Here is a 27,988-nt window from a genome sequence, read left to right as displayed (position 1 = left end):
TGCCTTTCTGACTGACCGAGGCAGAATCTTCATTACCTTAATTCTGGCAATCAGATAGTTTGCTTCGAGCTCGCGACTTCTTTTCCGCGTCCGCACCAGCTACGAAACCGACTCTGAATTCGCAACGTCCCCAAAGCTGAGGAGCCAATCGCGTCGCAAGTAATTTACTTGAAATCACTCCTCGAGATCGGATTTGACGCTGACACTTTTGAAACTTGCAGAGTTCTTTCCTATTTCTCTACTTCTTTTCGGCTGTCACCGATCGGCATCACGTTGACGACAAGTCGCTACATCGTGACTCATGATGGAAGCTCGTGACCCAGAAGATGACCATGGTCGCATGGATGACGACAAAGGATTGACTGGCCAAGAAGCACCGCCTACGACCGACGAGCCAGCACGCACATCCAGGGACATGGCACGCTTGGCGGAAGATATGGCCGGAGTTGGAATCCGCGACGCACAGGAAGAGCAGAACATACGGGAGGACGCTCGGATATCGGCCGCATGGCTGCACCAAAATCAGCCCGCGACTGGACCAAGAGGATTTGAGGAGACCTTTGCATATTACGCCGAGAAACGTCGACAGAAAGCCTCCGAAGGCGTTCCAGACGACACCAATATTCCGACCAACGTCACCACACCCTCTGGCAGCGCTGTTCCGTCTGAGGTCTACATCCCGCCCAATGTTCTTGTAGCTCCTGGTGTCAAAATTCCGCCTGGCAGCAAGTTCCCAACCGACATTCCCATTGTGTTTCCGTCTGGCACGACCCTCCCGCCCAACATACCGATTGGACTGGCGGAAGACTATGTTCGTCGTTTGAACGGAAACATCTCTTCTTGGGCCCCAGCTCCAGCTGAGCCCTCCATGGACCCTGCCGGAGAAGGCCAAAACACCGAGACTGGCAATCCTTTCGTGAAGCTTCCTCAAACGCCCCCCAATGACGAGTCTGAGAGCGCCCGGAATTTCATCCACACACGCAATGACGATGCCGCTACCGCCAAGGAAGATTTCTTGCAGTATCGACCCGGAACGATCCTGCGCCTCAGCCCTCACGAGCCACCCGAGCCCTATAGCATCTCTCATTACGCGAACCCTGACAAATTGTCCAGCAAAGTCAAGATGCTATCGAAAGAAGAGGAACCAATGAGTCGGACGGAATTAGTTTTCCACGACACTCACCGACTACAACTACCCCTGGTGAAAACGAAGAAAGCCCAGAGCACCCTCTCGCCGACGGTTTTAACCCCCAGCGACAAAAAGAAGGGAAAAGAGAAGAGAAAGGGCAAGAAGAAGGACACTTCCAAGTCTGATGATCCGTTGGATGGCTTCCAAGTAGAGGTGGAAGTCGACAGACTCGTCAGCGGCGGTTCAGAAGCGGGTTGTCAGATTCTTCGCTGCAAGGTGACGAAAGCGCCCGAGTCGGAAAGATGGACAGCGAACCCCAAGAACATTGACGAACCATCATTGTACGGAGAGCCCTTGAATGTTGGAGACCATGTCGCCGTCAAAGTCTTCGACCCATTGTTCTACGGCGACGTTTCGGACACAGACAAGGGCCCCTGGAAAGTCACCATCATTGCAGATGGCGACCTCAGTCGCGAGAACGCCGCATATCAACACCTCTGGGAGGCAGGAAGGACAGGGCCCCCGCACCTAGCACCTCAGTATCATGGGTCTTGGACATTTTCACTCGGAACCGCTTATCCAAAGTTCAAGGCTCAGACTCGCCGAGTTGGAGCGGTCATGATCGAATACATTCACGGCAAGAGCATCGAAGACTTGTGTTATCGCAACAAGCACTATCACTTGGTGCCACCAACGGGTCCCACAAATCTTGACTTCGAGGAGACCAAACAGCTTGACTTGACCCGGGAGATTCGCCTTAAAACCTTGAAGAATTTCATGAAGCACACCGTTCATCAACTTCACGCCGGGGTCGAGCACTGGTGGCCGGAGCCGGAGAACATCCTCATCTCGACATACGAAAATGACAAACCGCGAGTCGGCTTGGTTGACTATGTCGTTCAATGATTGATACGAAACGGAAGGTACCCTACGAGCTTTTCAAGGGTTACACAAAACCTCCGCACCCTTTTGGGCAGTTCTCCATCCAGAAGCTCACCAACTTTGCGGGCTGGTTTCCTCCAGGCTGGCGGCATGGGCACTTCGATAGCTGGGTTATCCGAAGGTTTCATTCGCTAGAGAATTGTGATTACACGAATCCGAAGACCGGGCGTGCAGGGACTGTTCATGAGCCTGATTCAGACAGCGAAACGGACTATGCGGGACCGTCGAAGCAAAAGTCGGACAATCTGCTCGATGCTCCTGTTGGAAAAGCCAAGAAGTTCCTGGGAAGCGTCCGCAAAGTGTCGAGTGCGTTCAGGCTTAATCAGGACAAGGACACCGATGGTGGTTCTGGGGTTAGCGGCGGGGCAATGAACTGAGGCGATAGGTTTGGCTAGGTAGTCATCACAATTGGTGTGCCATCGAATAGGAACTATGTATTTGTATCTTTCCAATTGAATGTCCGCTTTTGGGACTGATTTCGGAATGTTCTCAAATTGAAATTTATCTCCACCCGAGCTAACAGTCCAAAACATTTGCTGAGACTTTGAAATCTGAATGTACAGGTTGCCTGTGGAGTGATTCGCTCGAATCCAAGAGCTCTTCTGGAACGCTTCCATGGTTCCATCATATAGACAGCAGAGTGCTTGATAATTAGAATGAGTCTTCCTAACCGGGCGGATAACTACCTATATTAGGCTTAATAGGTTTTCTTATGTTGATTAACTTTTACTATTATCGTCGATTTTTCTTTTCCTCTCTCTGTGTAAGGGGCTGGCCCCTAGGCTTGTTCAACGTAGAGGTGCCGTCGATTGACTATTCTAAGCTGAAGAAGGAAGAAGGGACTTTACAGGGATAGGCGCCTAGCGGCGGTGAAGCACACCGGGGCTAGGCGGTGTGCTACGGCAGAATAGTGGACCCGGCGGAGCTGGGTCTCGGTAGCTGCTCCGGCAAAGCCGGAGATCTCGGCCGGGCTCTAGCCCGTGACACTCTGTACCTCTTATTTATTGCGGTCAGCTATCTAATAGTAGGGTTTACTAATAGAAGCTATGGATTAATATGTAGTAACAGTATATTAGGGTTGTAGTCTAGGTTATAAGTTATAAGCTGTGTTATAGATTAGTAGTTAGAGGCTAAAGTAATCAGTCTTAAACTTAATAAATATTTATAGTAAAAAGAAGCTAAAAATATTCTAAGGATAAATATAAAATTAATTACTAAAAAGCTATAGGAGTCTAACTATGAACTAGGTTTAAGGTTATATTATATGTAAGTTTTAAACAGTTTTTTAGTTTTATTATTAATTTCTAACTAAGTAATAGGAAGCGTTTAGTAATTATTAGTAAGCGTTTAGTAACTTCTATTAAGTGTTTAATAATATATACTGTTTATTTAGTCTTATTTTATTATTATATAACTTGTATTATAGTTTTTTTTATTTTTAAGCGAATTTGTATTATTCTTATAATTTTATAGTATAAATATGTTATTTTAACCATTTAATATTTAAATAGGTTATTCAGCTATTATTTTCATTTATAGGTTATAATATTAAGTTTTCTCTCTAAAAGTTTTATTTTTAAAACTTAATATAAATAAGTTATTAGTTTTAGATTAAGAATCTATTCATTATATATCCTATTTTATTTATAATATTAATATTACATTAAGTTATATTACTAATAATTTTATAAGTTCTACGCTTTACTATTATTATTATTCTCTTAATATTATTAAGAATGGGGTTAAAGTTATATTTTATTATTATTATTACTTAAAGGGTTTATATTATAAAATACTATTAAGTTTGCTAGTTTATAAGAAATATATTATTATTAATAATGTTTATTATTCTTATAATACTTTTGACAATATAATTTATTAGTATATATTTTCTCTATATGTTAGTTTTTCTTATTTATTAATTTTATTATAATAGAGTAATTCAGAGTAGAATTGTATCAGTTAGATAATGAAGAAGAAGAAACTAAAATATTATTTAAAAAAAGAATAGAAATACTATAAAGAGTATAAGTTAAAATAGATAAAACATTTAAAAAGTTAAATTATATTTATAAAATAGAATATATAGGTTTTAAAAAGGATTATAAAAAGGTATTAATAGTAATTAATAAAAATGAGGTAGTTAAAAGCTTTCTAGCTAGGTTTCCATAATATTAGAGGCATAGTTAATAGATATTATTTTTATTCTTTTTAAGTTATAAATATATTTAGTCTATTTTTAAGATTTATATTATTAAATATATTAATATAGGTTTTAATTTTATTATACTAATTAAATAAGTTACTATTAGGTTTCTATGTATTATCTTTATATCTACAATTTTTCTGTTTAATTAGGTATTTCTATTTATTATTTCTATGTTAGTAATTAAATAGTTTTTCTGTTTTATATTTTAGTTTATTATTTCTATAATAATAAAATTATTTATTTATGATTTTTATAAGGCTAATTTAAAGAGTAAAATATAGAAACCTAAATAGTATTTTATAGTTTTTAAGAGTTTAAATTTATAGTTAAGTAGTAAAATTGTTTATAAAATTCTAAAAAGTTTAAGTTTTTTATAGTTACGTTTATTATTCAGTCGTTTGTTAACACAGGTATAAGCGTATTCAGGGGCGTGGTATATGCGCCTATATAGTATAAGGTTATAGATGTGGTAATGTTATGATAAAAGGTAATAATTCTGAGCATTTATGAGCATTTAATTGTATAGAAAAGAATAAGGGAACAGATGTATTGTGATGAGTCTGGTTGTTGTTGTTGGCAGGTTGCATCCTCTAGTAGGGAAAAGTGAGGGGAAAGATAACCTGAAACGTAACCTGCTATTACATAAGGTGCTTACGTAACTATACGTATTACATAATCAATATTAACGTTATAGGTTATAATAAATAGAGTATTTTTATATAAGGTTTTGTACCTTAAACTTTATTGGTTTATTTTATATAGAATATTAAAGTAAGTTAAGCGTTATTATTATTCTTATGTTATTATTATTATTATTATAAAAGAATGTTATATGTTAACAGTTTTATTTTAATATATTACTATATAAAATAGACGCTATCTCTCTCTTTTAAAGTTATGTTTTTAATTCTTAATTTATTACTAAACTTAGTTATTTTTTATTATATAAACTTAAATTATTTATACATATTATTTTAGATATTCTTTATTTATTACACTGAAGTAATAGTTTTTATTATAGCTAAACCTATTTATAGTTTTTTATAAATAGTTAGCTTAAATTTATAGTTAAAATAAAAAGGGGATTTCTTAACACTCTTTCTAATTATATTATAATAAGCGAACTAAGCGATTAGTCGTAGTATAACCTAATTATTCTAATTATAGTCAATATAGGTATAGAGATATATTTTAAGGATTTAGTTAATCTATTCTATTTATTTATCAGGTTATAAGCGAAATGCAGTAAATATTAATTACTTAACATTAAGTTATAATATAATTAATTTCTAGAATTTAAAGGTTAAGATTTTATCTCTATTTAATATAATTTCTTTAGATATTTTATAGCTAATAATAATATATTTAAAGAAAATATATATATAACGTGGTTCATCAGTCAGCCGGCCGGACCAGTCAGCCGGACGTTTTTTTCTAAACACTCTTACGTCCAAATCACTTAAACCTTTAACGCGTAAAATCTTAATAACCATAATGCCAATCTACACCCAAGAAGACAAAGTTATTCTCGCAATTAAAGCGATCTAATCGACATGCGCTGCAGGTAATAACTTAAGCATTTCGCATGCTGCAAAGACCTATGGTATCCCAAAAAGCACCTTAGCTGATAGAATGAACAACTAACCGCAACGCAAACAAGCTTAACCCTAACGATATAAACTCAATCCGATCGAAGAGAAAACACTTCTCCAATACGTTATTAAATAGGATTCCAGAGGATTTCCTTTCCACCTCAGCAGTATAAAAGATATAGTTAATCTCCTGCTGCAAGCCTATAATAGCAAGCCTATTAGCAAGTAATAAGCTAGGCAGTTTATAAACTCACAGCCTGCTCTAAAGCCAAGTTTAATTATCTACATAATTATTAAAAAGCTTTTTAAGAAGATCTTAAGGGTATATTAAAGTAGTTTACACTATTATGTAATATAATAGCTAAGTATAGTATCTAAGAGGGGGACCTATATAATGTTAATAAAACTAGCTTTATAATTGGTATAATCACTATGTTAATAATAGTTATATATACTAATTAATATAGCAAAGCAAAGTCTGTCCAGCCTAATAACTATAAATAAGCTATAATCATTAAATATATTAATTTAGGCAGGTAGTACATCCCTCTATTCATAATTATTAAGAGCATATACCACCTTACCAGTTAGACCACAGAATCAGGTTTTCTAAGCAACTAAGTGATTAAACCTACTACTAATAGATAGACAGATAATTAGATAGGTCTTAACTAAATTAAACATTTTAACAAATATATTAAGAACTAAATAAAAGGTGTCTACTAAATACTTATTATTAATAGCTATAAAAGCTATTTATTAGCTAAATTTAATAATTACTATAAGTAGAGCAATATTATAACTATTAATATACCTATATATTCATTATATCTACTATAGCTATTAGATATTACCCTTTATTCGCCTTTAAAACGCATATATAGTGATAAAATTAACTAATTTATTAGAGCCTCTATAAATCATATCACTAAGTCTAAATTCTTTATTACCTTCTACTAAGCCCATAATAAGGTTTTTAATAAGGAAAACATCAGGTCTACTTTCTAAAGCGCTAGAATTTCACCATAAGACCTAGACTATATTATCAAAAAGCTTAACATATATTTATAGACGCCTACACCTCCTATAGCTAACCCTTCAACACCTCCACCTTAGCAGTTGCAAACGCCTTCTAACCTATAACAAACTGTCTCACAGTCTAACTTTATTAAAAGTTATATCTCTACTTATTAAGGAAGCTTACTAACACTGATTATTACTATAGTTACGCAATTATTAAAAGGTGCATAAGCAATAGCACACTTAATCACTATTTTAACTGATCAGCTTTATACCCTTGAGGATGTAAATATAGCACTTACTAAGCGCTAGAGGGCTAAAAGAACGTAGGTCCAGCTTAGAGGGGCACTTAGTATAGAGGAATCTTAGGTTTTGCTTAAAGGGAAACAAAAAGGGAAACGTCCAGCACCTCAAGAGGATAACGAGAGGGGTCTATCAAAGAGAGCCCAGCCAGCTCAGAGACGCTGTGGTATATGTGGTGAGACTGGGCATAACGCGCGAACCTGTTCTAAAGATGTTGAACCCTCAAGAGATTCTAATAGTAACAACTAATAGTTAATTTAATATGTTATAGTTGAGAAATACTAGATGTTGTTATGTATGTGGGAAAAAAACGTCCAGCTGACTAGTCTGGCTAGCTGACTGATGAACTATGTTATATATTCTTTAGCGCTACTTCTTTATATTATATAAAATAAAATAAATATATTATATATATTAGTCTATAATAATAAGAATGCTATTAAAATATATTTTTATAAAAGGTTTTTATAACTTTAGTAGCTTAATAATAAAATTAAAAAATATAAAACACTAAGTAGTTTATAGTATTAATAGAAATTATAATGTATTATAAAGTTAATATTAAATAGGTTTATTTTTAAAATAAACCTTACAATTCTTAACTATTTTTATTATATATTTTTAAGTAACCTTTTTTCTACATTATTATTATAGTTATTTTTAGGTTTTTATAATTCCTTAGTAATTATATATAGAGCAAGTATAAAACTCTATAATTACTTTATCGTTTAGTTTATTAAGTAAGCTAACTTTAAACTATTTAGCTATTATTAAGAGTTTAGTTATTAATACTAAGTTTTTATTATTATTATTTTTAAAAAACTATTTAGGTTTCTTTAGGTATGAAGATGTTATAGTTTAATTATTAGCTAAAAACGTTAGCTTTATTACTATCTAATTTGTTTCTATAGATAATTTAAAAATTAAATCCTAAAAAGAATTCTAATTATTAGATTTATTATTTATTTAATATTTTTAAAATTATAAAATAGAAAAAGTTCTTATAGTTAGAATATATAAGGACTTTATCGATTATTCTTAAGAGTTTTAGTTTCTATTTTTCAAAAGCTTTAATAATTACTATAAATTCTTTATTATGGATTAAATAGTTAAGTTGTAGTTTATAGAGTTTATAAGAGAACAACGTATGGAGGTATAGTTATGTTTCTAAGTTTTATTATAAAATTTATATTTTAAAAATATAATTTAAGGAGTTTAGTTTAATTTTAAACTACTTAGTAAAATTTAAAATAATTAGGACTAATTTACTAATAATAAGGTTTTTAATTTTTTTAAAAACTATTTTTATAGTTTGTTTTATATAAAAAGTACATTGTTATAGCTAAAATTAGTAAAAGCTATATTAAGTTTACTATAATCTTTAATAAATTTATAATAGAAATTAATAAAACTTAGGAATCTTTAAACCTCTTTAAAATTATTTAGTATTAGCTATTCTTTAATAGTTTTAATTTTATTCTCTAATATATAGACTTTTCTTAAAATAATAGTAAATCCTAGATATTCTATTTTTCATACATAAAACTTATTCTTTTCTAGTTTTATTAGTAGTTTAGCTTCTTAGAAAGCTTATAAAATATAGTAAATATCATTTTTATATTTCCTAAGTATAAAAGAGACAATAAAGATATTATTTAAGTAAATTACTATATAAACATTAACATATTTATATAAGATTTAGTTAATTATATTCTGAAATATTATAGAGGTATTAATAAAACTGAAAAGTATAATAAAATATTTAAAATAGCTTTTTTATATTTGAAAAGTAGTTTTCTTTTTTCTTTTTCTTTTAATTTAATTAATTTATAAAGTTTTTTAAAATTAAAGGCTATAAACTAGTTAGCTTTATAAAAAAGTTGTTTTATTTCATTAATAAGTAACATACTTTACCAGTCAGCTGCGCATATCAGTCAGCCGGGCACTTTTTCCATGACGCGCTTTGTTCCCAGCCACTTAAACCTTTGATGCGTAATATCTCAACAACCGTAATGCTGATTTACACCTAAGAAGATAAGATCATTCTTGCTATTAAGGCGATCTAATCGACATATGCTCTAGGTTATAAACTTAGTACGCAAGGCGCTGTAAAGATATATAGTATCCCTAAAAGTACTTTATGTAACAGAATAAATAATTAACTATGCTGTAACTATATCTAGCTTTAACGATATAAACTTGATCTAATTAAAGAGAAAATACTTCTCTAATATATTATTAAGTAGGATTCTAAAGGATTTCCCTTATAACTTGCTAGTGTGGAAGACATAGTGAATCTCCTGCTGTAGATATAGAATAGGATGCTTATTAGGAAGCATTAGGCTAAGAGGTTTATTAACTTATAGCTAACTCTAAAGACTATATTTAATTATCTATATAATTATTAAAAGGCACTTTAAGAGGACCTAGGGGTTATTTCAAAGTGGTTTGTATTATTAGGTAATATAATAGCTAAATATAGCATTAATAATAAAGATCTATATAACTTTAATAAGACTAGCTTTATAATAGGTGTTATTATTAGTTTAATAGTTATTATATATGCTAAGAGATATAGAAAAGCAAAATCTATCCAGCTTAATAACTATAAATAGGCTATAGTTATTAAGTATATTAATTTAAGGGGATAATATATCCTACTTTTTTTAATTATTTAAGGGTTTTATCACCTTACTAACTAATTAATAAAATCAGGCTTTCTAAGCAACTAAGTAATTAAACTAACTATTAATAGATAGACTAATAATAAAACTAGCCTGGATTAAATTAAGTATTTTGAAAAGTATATTTAGGCTTATATAAAAGGTGTCTATTAGATGCTTATGATTAATAGATATAAGAGCTATTTATCAGCTGAATTTAATAAATACTATAAGCAGAATAATATTATAACTATTAGTATACCTCTATATTTATCTTACTTACTCTAGCTATTAGATATTATGCTATACTCACCTTTAAAATATATATATAGGGATAAAATCAACCTATTTATTAAATCCTCTATTAACTATATTATAAAGTCTAAGTTCTTTATTACTTTCTATAAGGCTTATAATAAGATCTTTATAAATAAAAATATTAAATCTACTTCCTATAGAGCTAATATTTTACTATAAGACCTAAATTATATAATTAAGAAACTTAATATATATATAGACGCTTTCACCTCCTGCAACTAATCCCTTAATACTACTAGCTTAATAGTTATAAACACCCTCTAACTAATATAAAGCGTTTTCATAATTAAACTTTATTAAAATTTAAATCTCAGCTTATTAGGGAAGCTCTCTAATGCTAATAATTAAAGTGGTTAACTAGCTAGCAAAAGGTATATAGGTAATAGCACACTTAATTATAATTTTAATAGATCAGGTGCATATACTTCAGGATGCTAATATAGCGCTTACTAAGCGCTAGAGAGCAAAAAAGACATACGTCTAGCTTAGAGGAGCACTTAGTATAGCAGAATCTCAGGTTATCCTGGAAGAAAAGGGCAAAGGGAAACGTCCAGCGCCTCAAGAAGGTGAAGATGGGGGTCTGTCAAAGAAGGGTCGGTCAGCTCAACAGCGTTGCGGTGTGTGCGGCAAGACAGGCCATAATACGCGAACGTGTTCTAAAGATGTAGAATCGTCTAGTGAATCAGATGCCGATAAGAGCTAATTGATTTTCTACGTTCTGGTTGTAAAGACTTATACGATGTTTGAAAGATGAGGAAAAGTGCGCGGCTGACTGATATGTGCGGCTGACTGGTAAAGAATGGTAGTAATAAATAGTAGTTCTTTATTGTTATTGTATTAAATATATAATAATTAATATATAATTATAGTTTTCTATTTGTTTTAAATATAAATGAAATTAAGCTTTTTATTAATAATATTAAAAATTTAATGTATTTTTTCTTAAAGTTTTCTTTAAAATATTTATCTAAAGCTTCTATTCCTATTAAGTTAAATCTATAGATCTTATTAAATTTTAGGTTTTTTTCTTTTTTAAAAGGTATTTTATAGTTAAAACTAATATATTTAAATAGTCTAGTTTCTAATTTACCTATAAAAAGTTTCTTATAAACTTTATCCTGTTTTAAAATAGATAAAAGTAGATTATTTTTCTAGTAGAGATTTACTATTATTAGTGGTTATAATATAGCTTCTTTTGCTTTAAAATAATAGAGATATTATTTTACTATTTTATATTATATTAATTTATTTAAAGCTTAATTTTAATAAAGCTATTTAGAGATTAAAGTATTATAGTTCTAATAGAGTTAGCTTTTACTCTAATCTATTTATAAATTACTTATTTATAGCTAAAGTAGTTTTAATATTATATTACATACTTTTATATTAATAATATTAAATTAGATTTTTTTAATCTAAGTAGTTTATCTTAAAAAGATAGTTTTATTACAAATAATACTTTTTTTATACTTAAATTCTTCTTTCTTTTAGCTATATATAGAAGATACGATTATTTTTTCCCTCTTTATTATATCTTTAGCTTATTAATAGCTTAAAAAGTAATAAAATTTATTTTAGCGTTATTATTAATTAGTATAAATATTATTTATTAGCTAATAGTAATTTTAAGTTTTATGTTATTTTTATATTTTTATAATACGTAGTATATAAATCTTATATTTATTATTTATTATAATTCTTTTTTAGTAAGTAAAGTTAAATCTTTAACTATTTTAGTTATTGAAAATAAATGATTTTTTATACTACTTTAATAAGGCTACTTTTATGAATTCTATCTTATAAAGGTTTAATTTTATTATTTATAATCCTCTAAATATATAACTTTTTTAGTAATATAGTTAGTATTTATTTTATTAATATTTAGTCTACTTTATATTATTATTATATTAATATCTTATAAAAGATTATAAGTTAAGCCTAAAGATTATAATATTATCTTAAAATAAAATTACAGGTTATTTAATTATAATAAAAGTTAAATAGATTTCATAGATAAACTTATTATTATATTTCTTAAAATAGAATTAATAGTTATATTTTTCTCTTATATATTCTGTATATTTATTATGAAAATATTAAGGCTAAAATAGACTTTAGTAAAGTTAATAGTTATTTCTTAATATAGAGTAGTTTTCTATATATAATTAAAAAGTATAGCTTTAATCTCTCTATATTGTTATAATACTATAGAAATAATATTACTATATATTTTAAAATATATTAATTCTTTCAAATTTTAAAAGTTATTTAATTTAATTTTAACTATTAGATTCTTTTTTAAAACTAAAATTGTTCATACTAAACCTAGAGTTATGAACAATCTCTATTTAAATATATTAATAAGTAATATTATAAAGTTTATTTAAATTATAAAGTAAATCTTTATTTTCTCTAAAAGTTTAGGCATTAGTTATATTAAGAAGGTATTACTCTATTAAGAGGTTATATTAATATTTTAGTTCTTTATTAAGTTTCTTTCTAACTTATTTTTCTATTCTTTAGTTAATTTATTTAGTCTAAATAGGGTTTCTATATATACATTTTTACTATTCTATACATATAAATATAGCGGTAAGTTATCTTTTCTATATTAAGTTATAAGGTTTATTTTAGATATATTTTAAATAAATAAGTTTAGCTAGTTATAAATATATAAACTTCTATTTATTATTAGCTTTAAGTTCTCTATTATAAATTAATTATAGTACTAAACAAATATTAATAAGTTTTAAGCGTTAGATTTAGAATATTTTATTAAGTTATTCTTTTAGTTTTTTTATAATTTTGCTATTATTTATATATATTATTATTAACGTTCTAAAGCAAGTACTTAAAATAGTAATATTATAGTTAGATTACTTAAGGTAACTATCTTTTAAGTAATATTTTAATATTTCTTTAGTTTAAAGTAGATTTAATACTTATTATTATACTATTTAGTTTATAATAAGAATATATAAAAAGCGTTTACAATTATATTAATTTATTAAAGTTATTTAGCTACAGGTTTCTATAAAGCTTTTTAGGCTATTTATAGTTTTTAGTAATATAACTTTATTTATTATAGTTATAATAATTAAGGTTTTAAAGCTTTTTATTATTAAGTTTAGTTATTATATTAAGATCTATAGGTCTATTATATTATCTATATATAGTATTTTAATAAGTATTACTCTAGTTATTTTAAAGTTTATTTTTATTTTATTAGTTATTAAATTTATATTATAGTTACTATTAATATTTATATCCTAAATTAAAGTTTAATTTCTTTTTGCTTTTTTTCTATAATATTTAAAAAGTTAGTTATTAATCTTAATAATATATTTAATGTAGTTTTAAAAGCTAAAAAGTATATTAACTTTAGCTATTTTACTTTTAATATTATTTTTAAATCTTTAATAAAAAGTAAACACTCTATTTGTATTAATTATATTGAATTAAAATATAATTCTCTAGAATTTAGTTATATAGAGTAAAATAGATTTACTTTACTTTAAATAAGCTAAGTTATATTTAATTTGCTTTTTCTTATTAAGTTTAAAAAAGAGCGATTAAAGGATTTCAATATATTTTATAAAGCTAAAAAAAGAATCTACAATGATTTAGCTATATTTCTTAATAAAGTTATCTACCTATTCTTGTTAAAGAGGTTTAAATTAAACTAAAGTTTATCCTATAAAAAAGTAGTAATATATATAATTTATTTAGTTTTACTTTTGAAAATACTTATGTAAAAAGCTTAAAAAAACTATATTTAGACTAAATATCTTTTAAATTATTTTAAAGTTTTATTAAAAATAGTAAATAAATTAAATTCAAGTTATTCTTATTTTTTAATTTAACTAAGATAATATTAATAATAGTTTAAAAAGTAGTAACCTCTTTTCTAAAGTTCTAACTTTTATAAGCTTATTTTTATAAATTTTTAAAAGTTATTATATTTTAATTAAATATATTATATATTTCTTTAAAGTTATTATTAATCTTATTAAGCTATTATTTAAGTTCTTTAGTATTATCCTTGCTATCTTTTATTTTGTAGTCTCTAAGTTCTTAAGCTAAACTTTAGAGAGCTTATCCTCTAGAAATAAATAAAGGTCTAAAAATAAATAACTTAATAGAAATATAAAAAGATATTTGTATTTATTATTATTATTAAAGATTAATAATTAATTTACTAAATAGAAGTAATTAAAATATTATAGTTAGCTATTTAATAATAAAGTCTATTAATAGAAGCTAAAAGTTATATATAGTAATAATATATTAAAGTTAAAGTTTAAGTTATAAATTATAAGCTATATTATAAATTAATAGTTAGAAGCTGAAGTAATTTGTTTTAAACTTAATAAATATTTATAATAAAAATAAGCTAAAAATATCCTAAAGATAAATATAAAATTAATTACTAAAAAGCTATAAAAATCTAACTATAAACTAAGTTTAAAGTTATACTATATATAAGTTCTAAATAGTCTTTTAGTCTTATTATTATTTTCTAACTAAATATTAATAAATATTTAGTAATTATTAATAAGTGCTTAATAGCTCCTACTAAACGTTTAGTAATTTATACTATTTACTTAGTTTTATTTTATTATTATACAATTTATACTATAGTTCTTCTATCTCTAAGTAAGTCCTTATTATTCCTATAATCCTATAGTATAAATATCTTATCCTAGCCGCCTAACGCCTAAATAGGACGTTCAGCTGTTATCCTTATTTATAGGTCGTAACATTATCATCGTCGTTATTATCGATCCTCATTACCATCGTTATCGTTAATAGTTGTTATCGTTAATAGTTATGGTCGTCCTTATCGTCGTTATCGTCGATCGTCCCTAATAATTTTGCATACAGATGCAGTCCATCTCATCTTTCTCGGCTTCTTATCACATCGCCAGACCGATGGAGTTGGGTTTTCTTAGCTGCGGATTGCAGCAGGGCCACTATGGGCTCAACCTAGGCACAGCAGATTTAAAAGAGCATTGTTAGAATGCAGTCAAATCGCTATTGCTCTGCTAATAAACACAGTAGCTACCTAATAAAGATAAGAGAGAGCCAGCTTAAAGCGAGTGTGCGTCTGTTAATGCTTGAGAAGCCCCTAGGAGGCGCGGTCGTTCAGATGAAGGCTGAAGTCGAGCCACAAACACCCGGACTCCACTTCCTGACTGGGTCCTGAAATCTGCACTAATACAGTCCGTTGCCTTAACAGCGTCCGCCCCTAACTTTGACCTGGAAGGAAAATTTTCCGCTAGCCTAAACCCCCCCTAAAACCCCCTATACTTCACACCTTTATAACTCTATACGTATATAATACGTATAGCTAAAAATTTAATTAATTAGTCTACTAATTAAAAGCTATCTAATAATATATTTTTTATTTATATATATAATATATAGATATAGAGTTATAAAAGTATAAAGTCTAGGGGGTTTAGGGGGGATTTAGGCTAATAAATACTAAACGTAATGCTAAAAAGAAAAAACGAAACCCTTCATATATAGCGTTTATAATATCCGATCTAAAAACCCCTTAAATCGACTTAAACTTTACATTTTTATAACTCTATACGTATATAGTACGTATAAATAAAAATATGTTATTAAATAGCCTTTAATTAGTAAACTAATTAATTAAAGTTTTAGCTATATATATTACATATATACAGAGTTATGAAGGTGTGAAGTTTAGGGTAATTTAGTGGTTTTTAGTAAAAAGCCCCTTTTTTTGCCTTTTTTAGGCCGAAAATTAGGGGGCGGACGCTGTCAACGCAACGGACTGTATCCCTCATTGCACCACGAACATGAACATTAACCATGCCCAAACCAGCATCCTATACAATCCTTCAATCCAGCCACCACTTCTGGGCACAACGTACAGAATTGCGCAATTTCCAACGCCGAGGTTCCACTGCTCGCCAACCGTCTTTTGCAGGTCCATCTCGGGGAACTCAGCAAACAGTTGCATATCCCCAGTCATGAGGGTGGCGTAGGGCACTTTCTCGCTCGCAGATTACGCGGTCATTTGGCGTACTCCAGCGCCAACTGCCGAGTTGCCGTTCTTGCCGCTCGCGCCTGGAGGTCCCCTCTGATTGATTCCTCGATCCCAGGGGATGTTGTCATTCTGGCCTTCAAGCGCCTGTTGGGCGATCTTGTTGTCCTCCTCATCGTCCTGGCCATCCAACATTTCCGCATCTTCGTCCATGTCGATTGGGATCTCCTCACCTGCCCCTTGTCTGGGCGGTGGATGGTACGGCTGTTGGTTTTCGTGGCAGCCAATGCGCGTCCATCGTCTGGTGATGGGGGGTACGATGTCAATGTTTGCCATTGAGGCTTCGACATCCTCAAGACGGAAGGTATTCTCCCTCTTGTATTCCAAAGGGAGTATGGTCTGCAGCCTCATGTTATTGGCAGACATTGGGTGATTCCTGTCCCTAGGAAGATTGATGGATAGCTTGTCGTCGCATCTTAGCGAAAAGGTGTCCCGCTCCCCGGCTTTTCTTATCGTTCCGTCGTTCATAGTGCGATCCTTCCGGGCTTTGGCATCAAATCCAATCGTATCCTCCGGCAGATTCATGATATTGCTCATGCAACAGAGCTGGCCATTGTGAGGGTGACGAAAGAGAGTGGATTCGGTTATGCGGGTAGTGTTGTACACCACGTGCAAATATCCGCTCATCACCGCAGCCGTCTCGACGCCATGTATGAGTGCATTATCTTTCTCAGCGGGCTGAAAATCGACCAAGGCTTGGGACCTGTTTCCCACATGGTTCGTGGAATGGAAATTGCCGATCGACAGTTGCGCTGTGGCCATGCTCTTGCCGAATCTCACGAGATCACCAGGATCACCTCGAACGAGAAAATGAACAGGTGCGACGTTCTTCACAGAACGACTGTTGACGTGTGCTCTTTTCCTTTTCGCGCCTTTTGTCGTCAGACGCTCTTCCGGCTTTCGTCTGAAGGGGTATTCCGGTAGATCGACGCTGTTGAGCAGCATCTCGATGATGGGGACTGATGGTCTGTTTGATCCATTCTCGCTGCGAAGGAAGATGCTTTGAGTGTGCTAACGTCTTGGTCAAAAACACATTCGGGCAAAGAGGCAGACGAGTCATGAGGGATACGAACGAATAGAGAGATGGATAACTTACTGAGGAGGATGCAGTGGGACGATGGTGTCGTGAGACTTTGAGGGGACGTGAGCAAGTTGGACTGATTGAAGTGATGAATTTCTGAGGAAAGAAGGAGTGAAATTCAATCTTTCTGATTTTGCAAATTCCAAATGGATGTGCGTCGTTGGCAGGGAACGAAGGCAGAAGGAGGCGGACTCTCTCAAAATGGCAGTTGCTCTTTCCTTCTCGATATGCTCAGGAAGGTGCCAGTCAGGCCGTCCTGCTTGGAGACAAAGCCAGGCTGGCACCTTCCTTGAGACAGCCTCTGCCACCTTCCTCGAGGATTCCATTGTTATTACTTTTGCCTTCCTTCTGTCTTGACTCACTGCAGTTCTGTACTTCCTGTGAGTGATTTTTTCTTTGGATCATCCATTCTGCACGCTACCCATGGTCAACACCACAAGATTCGGGAAGTACACCAATCAACATCTAGCGGTGTGTCTATCCAGTGACGCGTCTTAGTTCACAACTTCTCGATGCAATTCTAATGAGCTTTGCTATCCGGGCGAATACTTCTAGCTAAACGGGCAGGTACTGGATATACGACAAGGTCGCCCAGGGGACGACCCTGGATAGTCTTTCTTCCGCACTACTCAATGTCAGGTCTCTCAAGGAAATTGTCATTGTTGAATGTAGATTCGACCCATTGGTCCCAATCTGATCTGGTTTCCAGCCACTGGTAAGGGAACCAACCAGCAAGTCGAAACAGCTTTTCGGGACTGAATCGAGTCTTCGGATGAGGCGGCTTTGAATAGTGCTGATAAAAGTCCCGTGGTTCCTTACGCTTCGAGTCGACGACGCTTTCGCAATAGTCTATGAGACTGACTCGGAGAACCGGCTGGCTCCCGGGCGTGCCTTCCGCAAAAGAGATGAGTATATGTTCAGGTCGGATTGCTTGCACCTCGACTCCAGCTTTCATCTGGGCGGCTACGCCTCCTAGAAGCTTCTCAAGAACCGATAGACGCACATTTTCGTCAAGCCTTACGCTGCGCTTGCCGAACCTGATCGTCTTCCAAGTAATTGGAACCAGAGACCCGTCTTCGTTCTCATCGCATAGCTCCTTCAAGGTCTTGTCGTGGTCGATAGCTTCCATGAGGATCAGTCCAATGCGTCGGGTGCGATGTCTCAATGCTAGTTGGGTCGAAGATACTTTAGTGGTGTAAGCGCCGTAATACTCGGGAGCAAGGTGCGCCTCTCCGTGGCACCCTTTGGTTCTGAGCATGTCGTACGCCCCAGCTTCTCGGCAGAGTTCCATGTCGGCTCTCGCAGTCTCCTTCCAGGGACCGGCTCCAGCGGGGTAGTCCCAAGGATAGAACAAGGGATCGAATATCTTGGCGACAACGAGGTTCGGAAGATCTTTGCCGGACTTGACCTTGCAGAGAAGTACGACAGGGCCATCAACAGGTGAGCCTGACAGAATTTCCTCAATCAAAAGGACCGCCTCCTCATGAACGTTGCCTGGGATACCTTTGGAAGGCTGGGATTTGCGGTCGAAGACGGCTTCGGTTCGAGAACGGATATCACTCTCGTCCCAGAAAAGATCTTCATCTTCCTTGTCCGAAGGGTACTCGTAGAAGGATGTTCCGTAAGGATTGCCGGGGTAGTGCGTGGAGATTGCGAGAGACTTTCCCGGGTCGAAAAGGTCGAAGAAGTCGGCCTCGATGCTGTCGTCGGTGGTGGGGAGAGGCTGGGAAGATTCTCAGTTGCTGTCCTTGCCAGCGCTGGCAGCCCTTTTCTCTTGTTCGCTCTTCCTCCCGGCTGCTTCATTCTCCTTGTCTCTTTCAAGAGTCCTCTTATTTGTCTCCATTGTTCTTCTGCGGGACTCCAATGCTTCTTCCAAACGCTCGGGTGACATTTTGCCCCAGTACCACACCGCTGGGTCGGCATCGCGCCCAACACGAGGCTTTCGGGGGTGCTTCAAGTCGTAGAGTTCTTCTATCTCTTGCGCTGTGAGGTCAGAACGGCGGCGTCGCAGAAGAGCCGCCTTACAAGCTTCAGGGTTGTCTGACATCTTATATTTATCTGCGCGCGCGCGTTTGTGTTAGTCTAGTATAATCGAGTCGTTGAAGCTTCGTGAGCGAAAAGCTCAACATAAGCCAAGTATTTGGGAACACCAGTACCTGTCAAAGATATTAAGTACGCAAATTTCCGAATGAAAAAGGTCTTCTGAGAGTTGTAATCGTTCGCAAAGCAGCCTATGAATATACAGCAGCGTGATGTGAGACGTGTTATAAGAGAAGCCTATGATCCACGTTGAACAAATCGAAGATAAATTCATATCTCACACCTTAGTATCTCCTGGTTGAATTTGCTTTGTTTACATCCCGTGCCCAAGCCCACACTTATAATCAGACGCAGACTCATCAGGGTGGGTGGGATATCTTTCGCTCGCCTATCTATGCTTGCCTTGCTGTTGTCTATTATCCATCTTTCCAAACAAAGTTCCTAAAGATTCCTGCGAGACTGCCCATAGTACGCATTTCGCGCTATACTGAGGCGACTAAAAGCATCTCACTAAGAAGCAGACTTCGAAAAGCTGAGGCTTATCAGCTAAGTTTTGCTATCCAAGCAGATAATTATCTATATTAGGTCTACATATAATAGTCTATTTAATGCTATCGTCGCTATTTCTATCCCTCTCTATGTTTATACTATAATCAGCGTTATTATCGCTGTCGTTATCATTATCATCATCCTTATCGTCGATCGTCCCTATCGTCATATATTCAGTGCCCGCCCGGATTGCAAAAATCTATCCGCTAGCAAAGAGATTTCCTCCTGAAACTGAGCCTTACTGTCCCCTTGTCTTAACTAGGTAGCTACCGTAATTATTGGCAGGTCGCACAGGAAAGTTACAATCAAGCTGCACTTTGACGATACTCTTCTGAATCTGCAGTACCTCATCTAGATAGACTATAGAGCCCACATAGCTGGTCCTACCGCGGCTTCACCAGCCGGCCATGCAATAAGAAACCGAGGAACATGGAATAGACTCCATCTGTATGCACAATCAGGGGTCTCCCAGGGGGTCAATCTTCTTTCTTCCCTTCTAACTCTTTTCTTCGCAGTTTGCCGCCTGGAGGCGCACCTTGTTGACTGCCGTATGACTCTCACGGAGAAATATTCGAGGGCCAGGATGGCTCACAGAGACTCTATGAGAGCTCCCCCTTACTCCCAGGGGGTCAAGGGAGCTGCGCACAGTGGAAGGGAAGGATGATCCCAACGCCACACTAATTACAACTCTGATTATTGCGTATTGTCTGATGAATAGAGGGCATTAATTACTGACGTCACTGCTGCTCTCCGTATATGAGGTAAGATTCTCAAACTACCTTAAGGGGGTAATGAACACATGCTTCTCCACCTTGTGACATGGTATGCACATCGGACAAGAGCTCAGAACTTCAGGACCTCCGAAGGGTTGTACCACACTGCTGCCACCACTATCATTCCTACTAACATCACAAACGGCCTAGGCTCCAAACCGAATGTGACATTTAAGCTGCCGCAACCTTAAAGCCACCAGGCATGAGGTTAGTGAAGACCCTACCAGGGTCGTACTTGGCCCTGATCTCCTTCAGACGATCAAGGTTGCCATCTGGGTAGCTTTCAAACACGGGCTGGCCGATGTCTGCTTCGTTCAAGTAGTAAAACGGATACAGCACACCCATTGGCTCCAAGCGCTCCCTGACTTTGGTGTTGAACTCGCTGATGAATTTGTCGACTACTTCGTCATCAGCTTCGTTTGTCCAGCTATAGGTTTGTTCGATCCAGAATGAAGGCGACTCGTCAATTCCTTGGATTGCACCTGGCCGGGCATTGGTTGCCGCGAGAAGTGCCGAAGTGATGGGGTTGAAAGCAAGGCCGATGATTCCTCCTTCGGTGTTGCTGAATGTCGACTTTGCAAGCTCAAAATACATGTCGTGAGCAATCAGCATGGCTTGTTTGTTGGCGTAGATTGGGAGCAAGTGGAATCGTTGTCTTGATCCATAGGAGCGACCGCCTTTTTGAAAGGCTGGCAACACTGCCTGGTGATACTTCCCCATCGGAAATGACGAGAGCGACTTCGAGCTATTGTCCGGAGTCAGGATATTGCCGAGGAAATCTCCCAGAATCGTCGGCGAGGTGGAGTTTCCGTTGTAGAACAATGTCGCTGAATACGTTGGCCCGTCAGTGCCGCTGACATAAGTGATGACAGGCACGACGGCAGCCTTGGGATCCTCGTGCCCATTGGCAGCAAAGTTGTAAACACCCTCGATAAACTCCTGCTTAACTTCCTCTCCACCATAAGATGGTGAAGCGAGCATGAAGGATGGAGAATGATGCGTTTGGAGATCGAAGCGAGTGACGAGACAAAATGAGTTGCCACCACCTTGAAGCGCCCAGAACAGATCGGCGTACTCGTTCGTGGGAGTGGCTTCCACGACGGCTCCATCAGCCAAGACACACTATTTTCATGTCAATTCCTTGACTCCTATGCGTCTTTCAAGAAGTGACATCGCGTTTGACGTACCTCATACGCTTTTACGTTGCCATTCGTCGATGCGAGACCGTATTCGTAGCTGAAGAAAGAAACACCTCCACCCAGCAAAAGACCAGAGACACCAATGGGGCTGCCACGTCCACCGAGAACAGTGACTCCAGTCCCGTCAAGTGCAGTGTAGACATCAGTCCACCGCAGGCCTGGGCCGACGGACACCGTGTTCTTGTCCTCGGAAATGGTGAGGGTTTTCATGTTCATGCTCGATATCAGAATACCGTTGGTGTCAATGCTGCTAACATTCGAAATGGGCATGTGGCCACCTCCGAGCATGGCGAACTGCACTTCCTGTTCAACAATGCATCTCAGGCCAGAAGACAGTTGATTTGCGTCCGTGGGAGCAAAGATACACGCTGGACCGAGCCAAGACCTCGCGGACCATGGCACTACGAGCGACAGCCGTAAGCAGGATGAAGAGATGGTATCTGAGTAGAGCGACTAACCTTGGGTTTCCTCTATATAACCTTCATCATCCGCGAGAATAGTTGAGTTGACAAAGGCGCTCTTCAGGTTTTGGCACGCCCTGCCCGCCTTGTCGGTTTGCGGACCTTCTGAGACGGCAGCCGCCATCGCGGCGCTGGCCACCAAGAAGCAAAGAAGCTGCATCGCGTGAGAAATATGATCAATTATGATGTTTCAGACAGATTTTTGAAATGTGAGATCTGGAAAGGAAGATTGACCGTCCAAGCAAAGAGGTCTTCAGTTTAATTAATAGTTCAATAGTTTTGTCGGGAGCCCGATTGTCCCGCCGGGACACCATTAGTCCGCCCAGGTAGGATCTTTGCCACCCCAGAATTCGAAATTTCAAGTAGCTTGCAATACCATTCAATATACTGGACCTCGATCTTTGTGGATCATCTGATGCGGTCAACAGGCGGCGATATCAACCGTCGAGGGTTGTGTCAGTCCACCAAGAGATACCCACAGGCGTCAATGACCGCTTATGCAAGAGTCTTACTATCCGGGCGGATACTTCAAACTAACCAGGCAGACAACTGTCATATTAGGTCTAAAAGTTCATTTCATAACAGTAATTTTGTTATTCGTATTATTCCTATCGTCCCTTTCGTTCCTGTCGTCCCTATTATCGCACGTCTATGCCTAATACCCAACCGGACAGCAAAATGTTCTGAAGACCATTCTCTGATTGCCTTGTAATTGCGCCTGGATTATCCACTGCGCCCTATTGATGCGGGCGTTGTTGGATGTGAAGTGAATGACGAAAGCGAATGCGATGGGATGGATCCAATGGATCAATGCCGAAAAAGCGCTAGTGTACGAGGAACGACAGAACAGTAGCACCCGTGAGAACCCACCGCACATCACGGTGGCATGGATCAGCCTTGGCACGGGGCCGCGCTGTCGTAAACGACAACACGCGCTTTCAGTTGGGGGTTGAAAGTTCATCACCGGAACTCCAAATGTACCGAGCCCGACTAGGCATTTTTAATTGCCCTTGTTGATGATGACTCTGAAATCTTGTGCTGCGATTTCTTCTTGTGTCTATTGGCGTGTGATTTAAGCTTGAAGTTTTACAAGCTGTCATGAAAAACAGACAGTCTTGCTCTCGTTTCTCAGGTACTTAGGGAATTTCAAAACCGCCCTTTCCGTTCTCCTACGATGAAAGAAGCACAATTAACAGCCGACATACCGAACTGGCCAGTCACGAGACTTGTACTGAAAGGTTTCGTCCTCGTCGTCCTCGTCGTTCTCACCATGACTGTCTCTACTAATTAATTGTGGCATTTTGAGGACATAAATGGGCTGTGTGGACAAATCATATTTAGATGGACTTCTCAATGGATTCTAGTGTCGGGCGCGTGCTCCTTTTGGTGAGTGATTTTGATCGTTTTGCACTCCCGCGATGGGCTGAAATACGCTTCTCGGTCCCGAATAACTTCGTTCAACCCGAGACAGAGTGTCACTGACAACTTTGATCCTTCGCATGGGCATTCTTGGGCAGATATGTGGTCATCATCTGAATCCTTTGATTTGGCGACCCCTGTAAGTGATGTCGCCGTGACGCTGTGCCACAATGGCTAGACATTTTAGCAAGGAAGGATTACCGGCCCCCGTAAGGCAATATTGGCGGGGTAGATGATGGTGATCCATACATATAAACGAGGTGGGGGCCGTGAAACCAGTGCAGTACGCTTGTGGAGTTTGGTACAGCCAGTCTCTCCCGTGTTCCTGTTGAGAGCAGGTCTTAGAATAGGTTACACTGCACGCAAATGCCCTAGCGCTAGTTGTCCATATCATGCCACCATGCTCGGGACCGAAAATGTAGGATTGATCCATGAGAAGGAATGTTCCATTTGACACCAGCTGTGATGTTGATCACCAATAAAAAGTAAGTGCTCGAGAGGGATGCAGAGATTAGCTAATTGCCCCAGCCACTGTGGATGAGACTGTGCCACTAGGCAGCAGGAGATTGTTACTTGCTCCCACAAATCAGGTCTCAAGCTACCGCAACTACCAGTTGTTGATACTATCTCAAGTTTGATCGTTCCAAATGAGTTACTGGATGTTGGTAGGCATGAGACTCGGGCAATCAAGGGAAACAAGCAGCAGAACTGCCCACGAAGAAAACTATATAAAGGACTCCATTCGCACGTCTTCAAAACATTTACCTACACTTCGATCATCAAGTCACAGTCTCATACTATGTACATCAAGAGCCAACATCTTCTCCATACATTCACGTTCAACCCATTCAACCCAAAATGCAGTTCAACTCCATCATCACTACTGTCGCCACTGCCGCAGCATTTTGGGCTTCCATGGCCGAGACCAAATGCATCCAGGGACCCAAGCGTGCCGGAAATTCCTGCATCCCTGACAACAAAGGCTTGCTTACTTGCGGCCCAGGAAATGATGGCAACGTCGTAAGTCATGCCTTTAACCCGCCCATCAATAATTTCGCACAGAATCATTTCTCGGTGAAACGAAGCATTGGCTAATTATGAACTGTGCTAGCTTATTTGCAACGACCAGCTGAAGTGGAAGGTCCACAAGAACTGCCCCTCTGGAGGTTGCTTTGGCTGCGAATGCAGGAACTAAAGATGATGAGTAGAGATGATGAGTAGAGTTGACTACTCGTCCTGATCATAGCTATAACATGAACAAGACTGAGAAATATACATTCGTTCCCAATTTTCTCCTAATTGAGCCTGTCATGGCCCTTCTCTGTCGGTAACATACTACTGGTGAAGGTAGTGGCAGGTAACATAATGAGTGCACGTTAAGTTGACTGGGACATGTGGAGATTGACCGACGATGACTGGGATGGCAGGGATACAGATGGTAAATGTATGGTCTCTCATGAGTCGTTATCGCATTCAGTACAGCCTGGGCATGGTTGATCATCGTAGCCAAAACATGTTGATGATGTCTTCGCCTCAGCGGTGAAACAGCAACGTCACTTGTTACAAGAGTCGCGTCATGCCCCACTGGCTCCGAGCTTTGTACTCAGATGATCGAAGCCGACTACCAGTATGCAGTACCAAAGATCGTCTTCTATGGATTCGACAAGAGTTTTACTAGCCGGGCAGTGGCTACATGCACGCGTGTAATCCGTATCCTGTGCTCAAGCGGCCATGTTTCCCATGTGCTCGCTTTTGTCGTCCTTTTTGTCGTCGTTCTCATCATCGACATCGTCATTTGCTATCGTATTCTGTAATCGTAATATATTCTTGTCGTGTATTATTTAAGCTTATTGTGCTTAGAGAAATTCTAGGTATACTGGGATAAAAGTATGAAGTGTACCGCGATTAAAGTAAAAGCATGTACTGCCCGGATAGCTAACTACACTACCCGGCTAGCAAAAGCCTTCTACAAATCTAACCAAATGAAATTTCATGATGCTGTTGATTGTTGACCCAGCCGTTGAGGAAGCAGCAGGTCGGAATCTTCACAGATGGAGGAGTACCGTGTCCTATTCTCCATGATGAAAACTTTGGGATGCAGAATCAGCTAAGTGAAGCATGGAAGTATATTCAACCTCTGATCATTTTTTCATGAATATTGAACCGGCCTTCGCTCTAACGCCCTCCTCATTTCTGATACATGAGTGCATCTCTGTGAGCTTGGCCAAACCACATTGAGTCCCATTGAGTGCGGCTCTCATGCTCCTCTACCACCTTGCCACTCTCATACTTTTTGAATCTTAGAGTGCCAGCAAAGCGCAAATACCACCCATCACCCATCTTTCTGCCGCGAGGTAAATTCGTCCTTGACATATGCAAGCGTGTAGACCAGTTCGTTTTCGTGGTACTCGAAATGAAGCCTATCAGCAACGGAGCGGCCCGTTTGCTCGTCAATCCCGACGTCCGTCGCCGTGAACACCACTTTCCCCGCGTCTTCGGCCACGATAGTATCGTTATTTTGGATCATGAAGGAAATCCCCATCGCATACGCAAGTTTCTCGGAACTGATCGTCGCCGAAGAGATGACGGTATACGGTCCCACAGTGCCCCGTCCCCAGTACCAATGGTTAATGACCTCTGCCAGCGACACGTTGCCCCAGTTCCTGTCATGATACCCGTCGCCCTCCGCAGTCACCGGCTCTTCGCCGCCGCTTCGGTATGTTGCAGTGACCTTGCCTTGGGGCACCGCGACTAGCCAGGCAAAATACTCGTCTTCGTCGTAGTACACGTGCCCGGTCCCGGGCCGCCAGGGTGAAGTCGTGCTGATCAGCTGTACGTCAATGGTCAAGTCATCGACGACGACGTGAATTTGAAATGCGTTCAAATCGTTGCCGCGAAAAAAGTTGACCTGACCGTCTTTGTCCCCGTTTACTGTGACGTTACATTCTTCCCTGCTGGCGTTGAAACTACTCGCTGGGTACGTCTTGGTGATGGCCCACGAGCGTCCGTCGGGTGTGTCGAGCTGCACTTGGATCTTGAGGTCCAAGCCGGTGTTGGGGCTCGCAAAGAGTTTTGTATGGAAGACGACCATCAACTTTGCGCCGTTGGCCAAGTGGGAGTCAAAATACCACCATTCGAACACGCCTGACTTTGACGGGTCGCTTCAAAGACCATCTTCCCACTTTTCGATTTTTGTTGGTGAAAGACGCAGCTTTTGGTACTGTTCTTGGAGAGCGTTTGGGTTTTGGGCCATTTTCATATGATGTTTGCGTGTCCCAGGTAAAATTATAGTGACTTCGCGTTGACGTTCGGGGGCGAATGGCCAACATCGTTTTGTTCCCAATCAGTATAGGCAACATTGGTATAAACAAGGTCAAGAAAAGGCAAGGCGGGTTTTCGGGAGACAAAGTGTCCGTTTCATCCTAGCTTGTAGCCAAGGAGTTCGGAACGAGTTGAACCTTAATACCGTCGATTGTGCTGTTCAGTCCGCTGGGATGTGGACTGGCTACTGCGGGCTGAATAATAATCACAATACTTTCATGGAGTCGGCACGCTGCCGAAAAGTATGCACCATTGGCGTCAACACCATCAATTGATATGGTTGGGAACAGTTCTTCGTGAGTATCCTTGGTCAAGCAGTCGCATACGTTGAGCGCGGGAGCCCACCGAACCCATCGGAACCCACCGGAACCCACCCGGACGTCCTCTGTCGGAGTTCGTCCGATCTCCCTTCCATTCCCGCTCCGTTCCAATCAAGGCACGACCAGATCGTACGCCAGAGTTTCCGTGCAAATGGCTTCCCGAATCTTATGAAGCCTAAGTCGTCCCATCAGATCATGCACGCCATCGGCCTCGTCGGGGGTATTCCTTACTTGAGGTGCGCGGGATGGCCCGCGTATGCCAGTACCTGTTCCTCGGTGTCCATCACCGTCATCAGCGCCATATCGAAGCCCTGTGCACGGTGCGCCGTGCTCGCAAGCGGCGGGCCGAGGGTGAAGGACCTGAGGCCCGGGACGACACCGACCATTGCGTCGCCCGCGGCCCGCATCTCCGAGATTCGGGATGAGTCGGTGTTGGGTTTGAGCTTGAACAGGACTGTGACAGGGTAAATCAGCAGCATTCAGGGACAAGTGGCGTGCGGTAGATACCAATGTGATAGATTGGCATTTTGGCGATTTTTGAGTTGTTTTGATTTGCGTTGCAATGTTGGA

At 37.6% G+C, this 27,988-nt stretch overlaps 4 protein-coding genes across 4 annotated transcripts; 2 read left to right on the top strand and 2 right to left on the bottom strand.

The window, feature by feature from the left end:
- Positions 1-304: 304 nt before the first annotated feature.
- CGCA056_v012541 (uncharacterized protein) lies at positions 305-2,035 on the top strand (the record flags this gene model as incomplete). The annotated part of the gene is made up of 1 exon (XM_037327785.1): positions 305-2,035. One exon carries the CDS (start codon positions 305-307, stop codon positions 2,033-2,035), a length of 1,731 nt encoding a protein of 576 aa, XP_037174154.1.
- Positions 2,036-20,869: 18,834 nt separating this feature from the next.
- sol5-0 (Bifunctional solanapyrone synthase) lies at positions 20,870-22,482 on the bottom strand (the record flags this gene model as incomplete). Its single annotated transcript, XM_037327784.1, has 3 exons — positions 20,870-21,820; positions 21,886-22,298; positions 22,356-22,482. The coding sequence occupies 3 exons, from the start codon at positions 22,480-22,482 to the stop codon at positions 20,870-20,872; spliced, it is 1,491 nt and encodes a 496-aa protein (XP_037174156.1).
- A 2,153-nt stretch (positions 22,483-24,635) lies between these two features.
- Positions 24,636-24,972, top strand: CGCA056_v012539 (uncharacterized protein; the record flags this gene model as incomplete). Its single annotated transcript, XM_037327783.1, has 2 exons — positions 24,636-24,797; positions 24,889-24,972. 2 exons carry the CDS (start codon positions 24,636-24,638, stop codon positions 24,970-24,972), a joined length of 246 nt encoding a protein of 81 aa, XP_037173745.1.
- A 2,673-nt stretch (positions 24,973-27,645) lies between these two features.
- On the bottom strand, positions 27,646-27,944 carry CGCA056_v012538 (uncharacterized protein; the record flags this gene model as incomplete). The annotated part of the gene is made up of 2 exons (XM_037327782.1): positions 27,646-27,872; positions 27,926-27,944. 2 exons carry the CDS (start codon positions 27,942-27,944, stop codon positions 27,646-27,648), a joined length of 246 nt encoding a protein of 81 aa, XP_037173744.1.
- Between the last annotated feature and the right edge of the window lie 44 nt (positions 27,945-27,988).

Source organism: Colletotrichum aenigma, assembly GCF_013390185.1.
Source record: "Colletotrichum aenigma strain Cg56 chromosome Unknown KSG_Cg56_contig08, whole genome shotgun sequence".
In the NCBI taxonomy this organism is placed as follows: Eukaryota; Fungi; Ascomycota; class Sordariomycetes; order Glomerellales; family Glomerellaceae; genus Colletotrichum; species Colletotrichum aenigma.
This window is presented reverse-complemented; position numbering and strand designations above follow the sequence as displayed.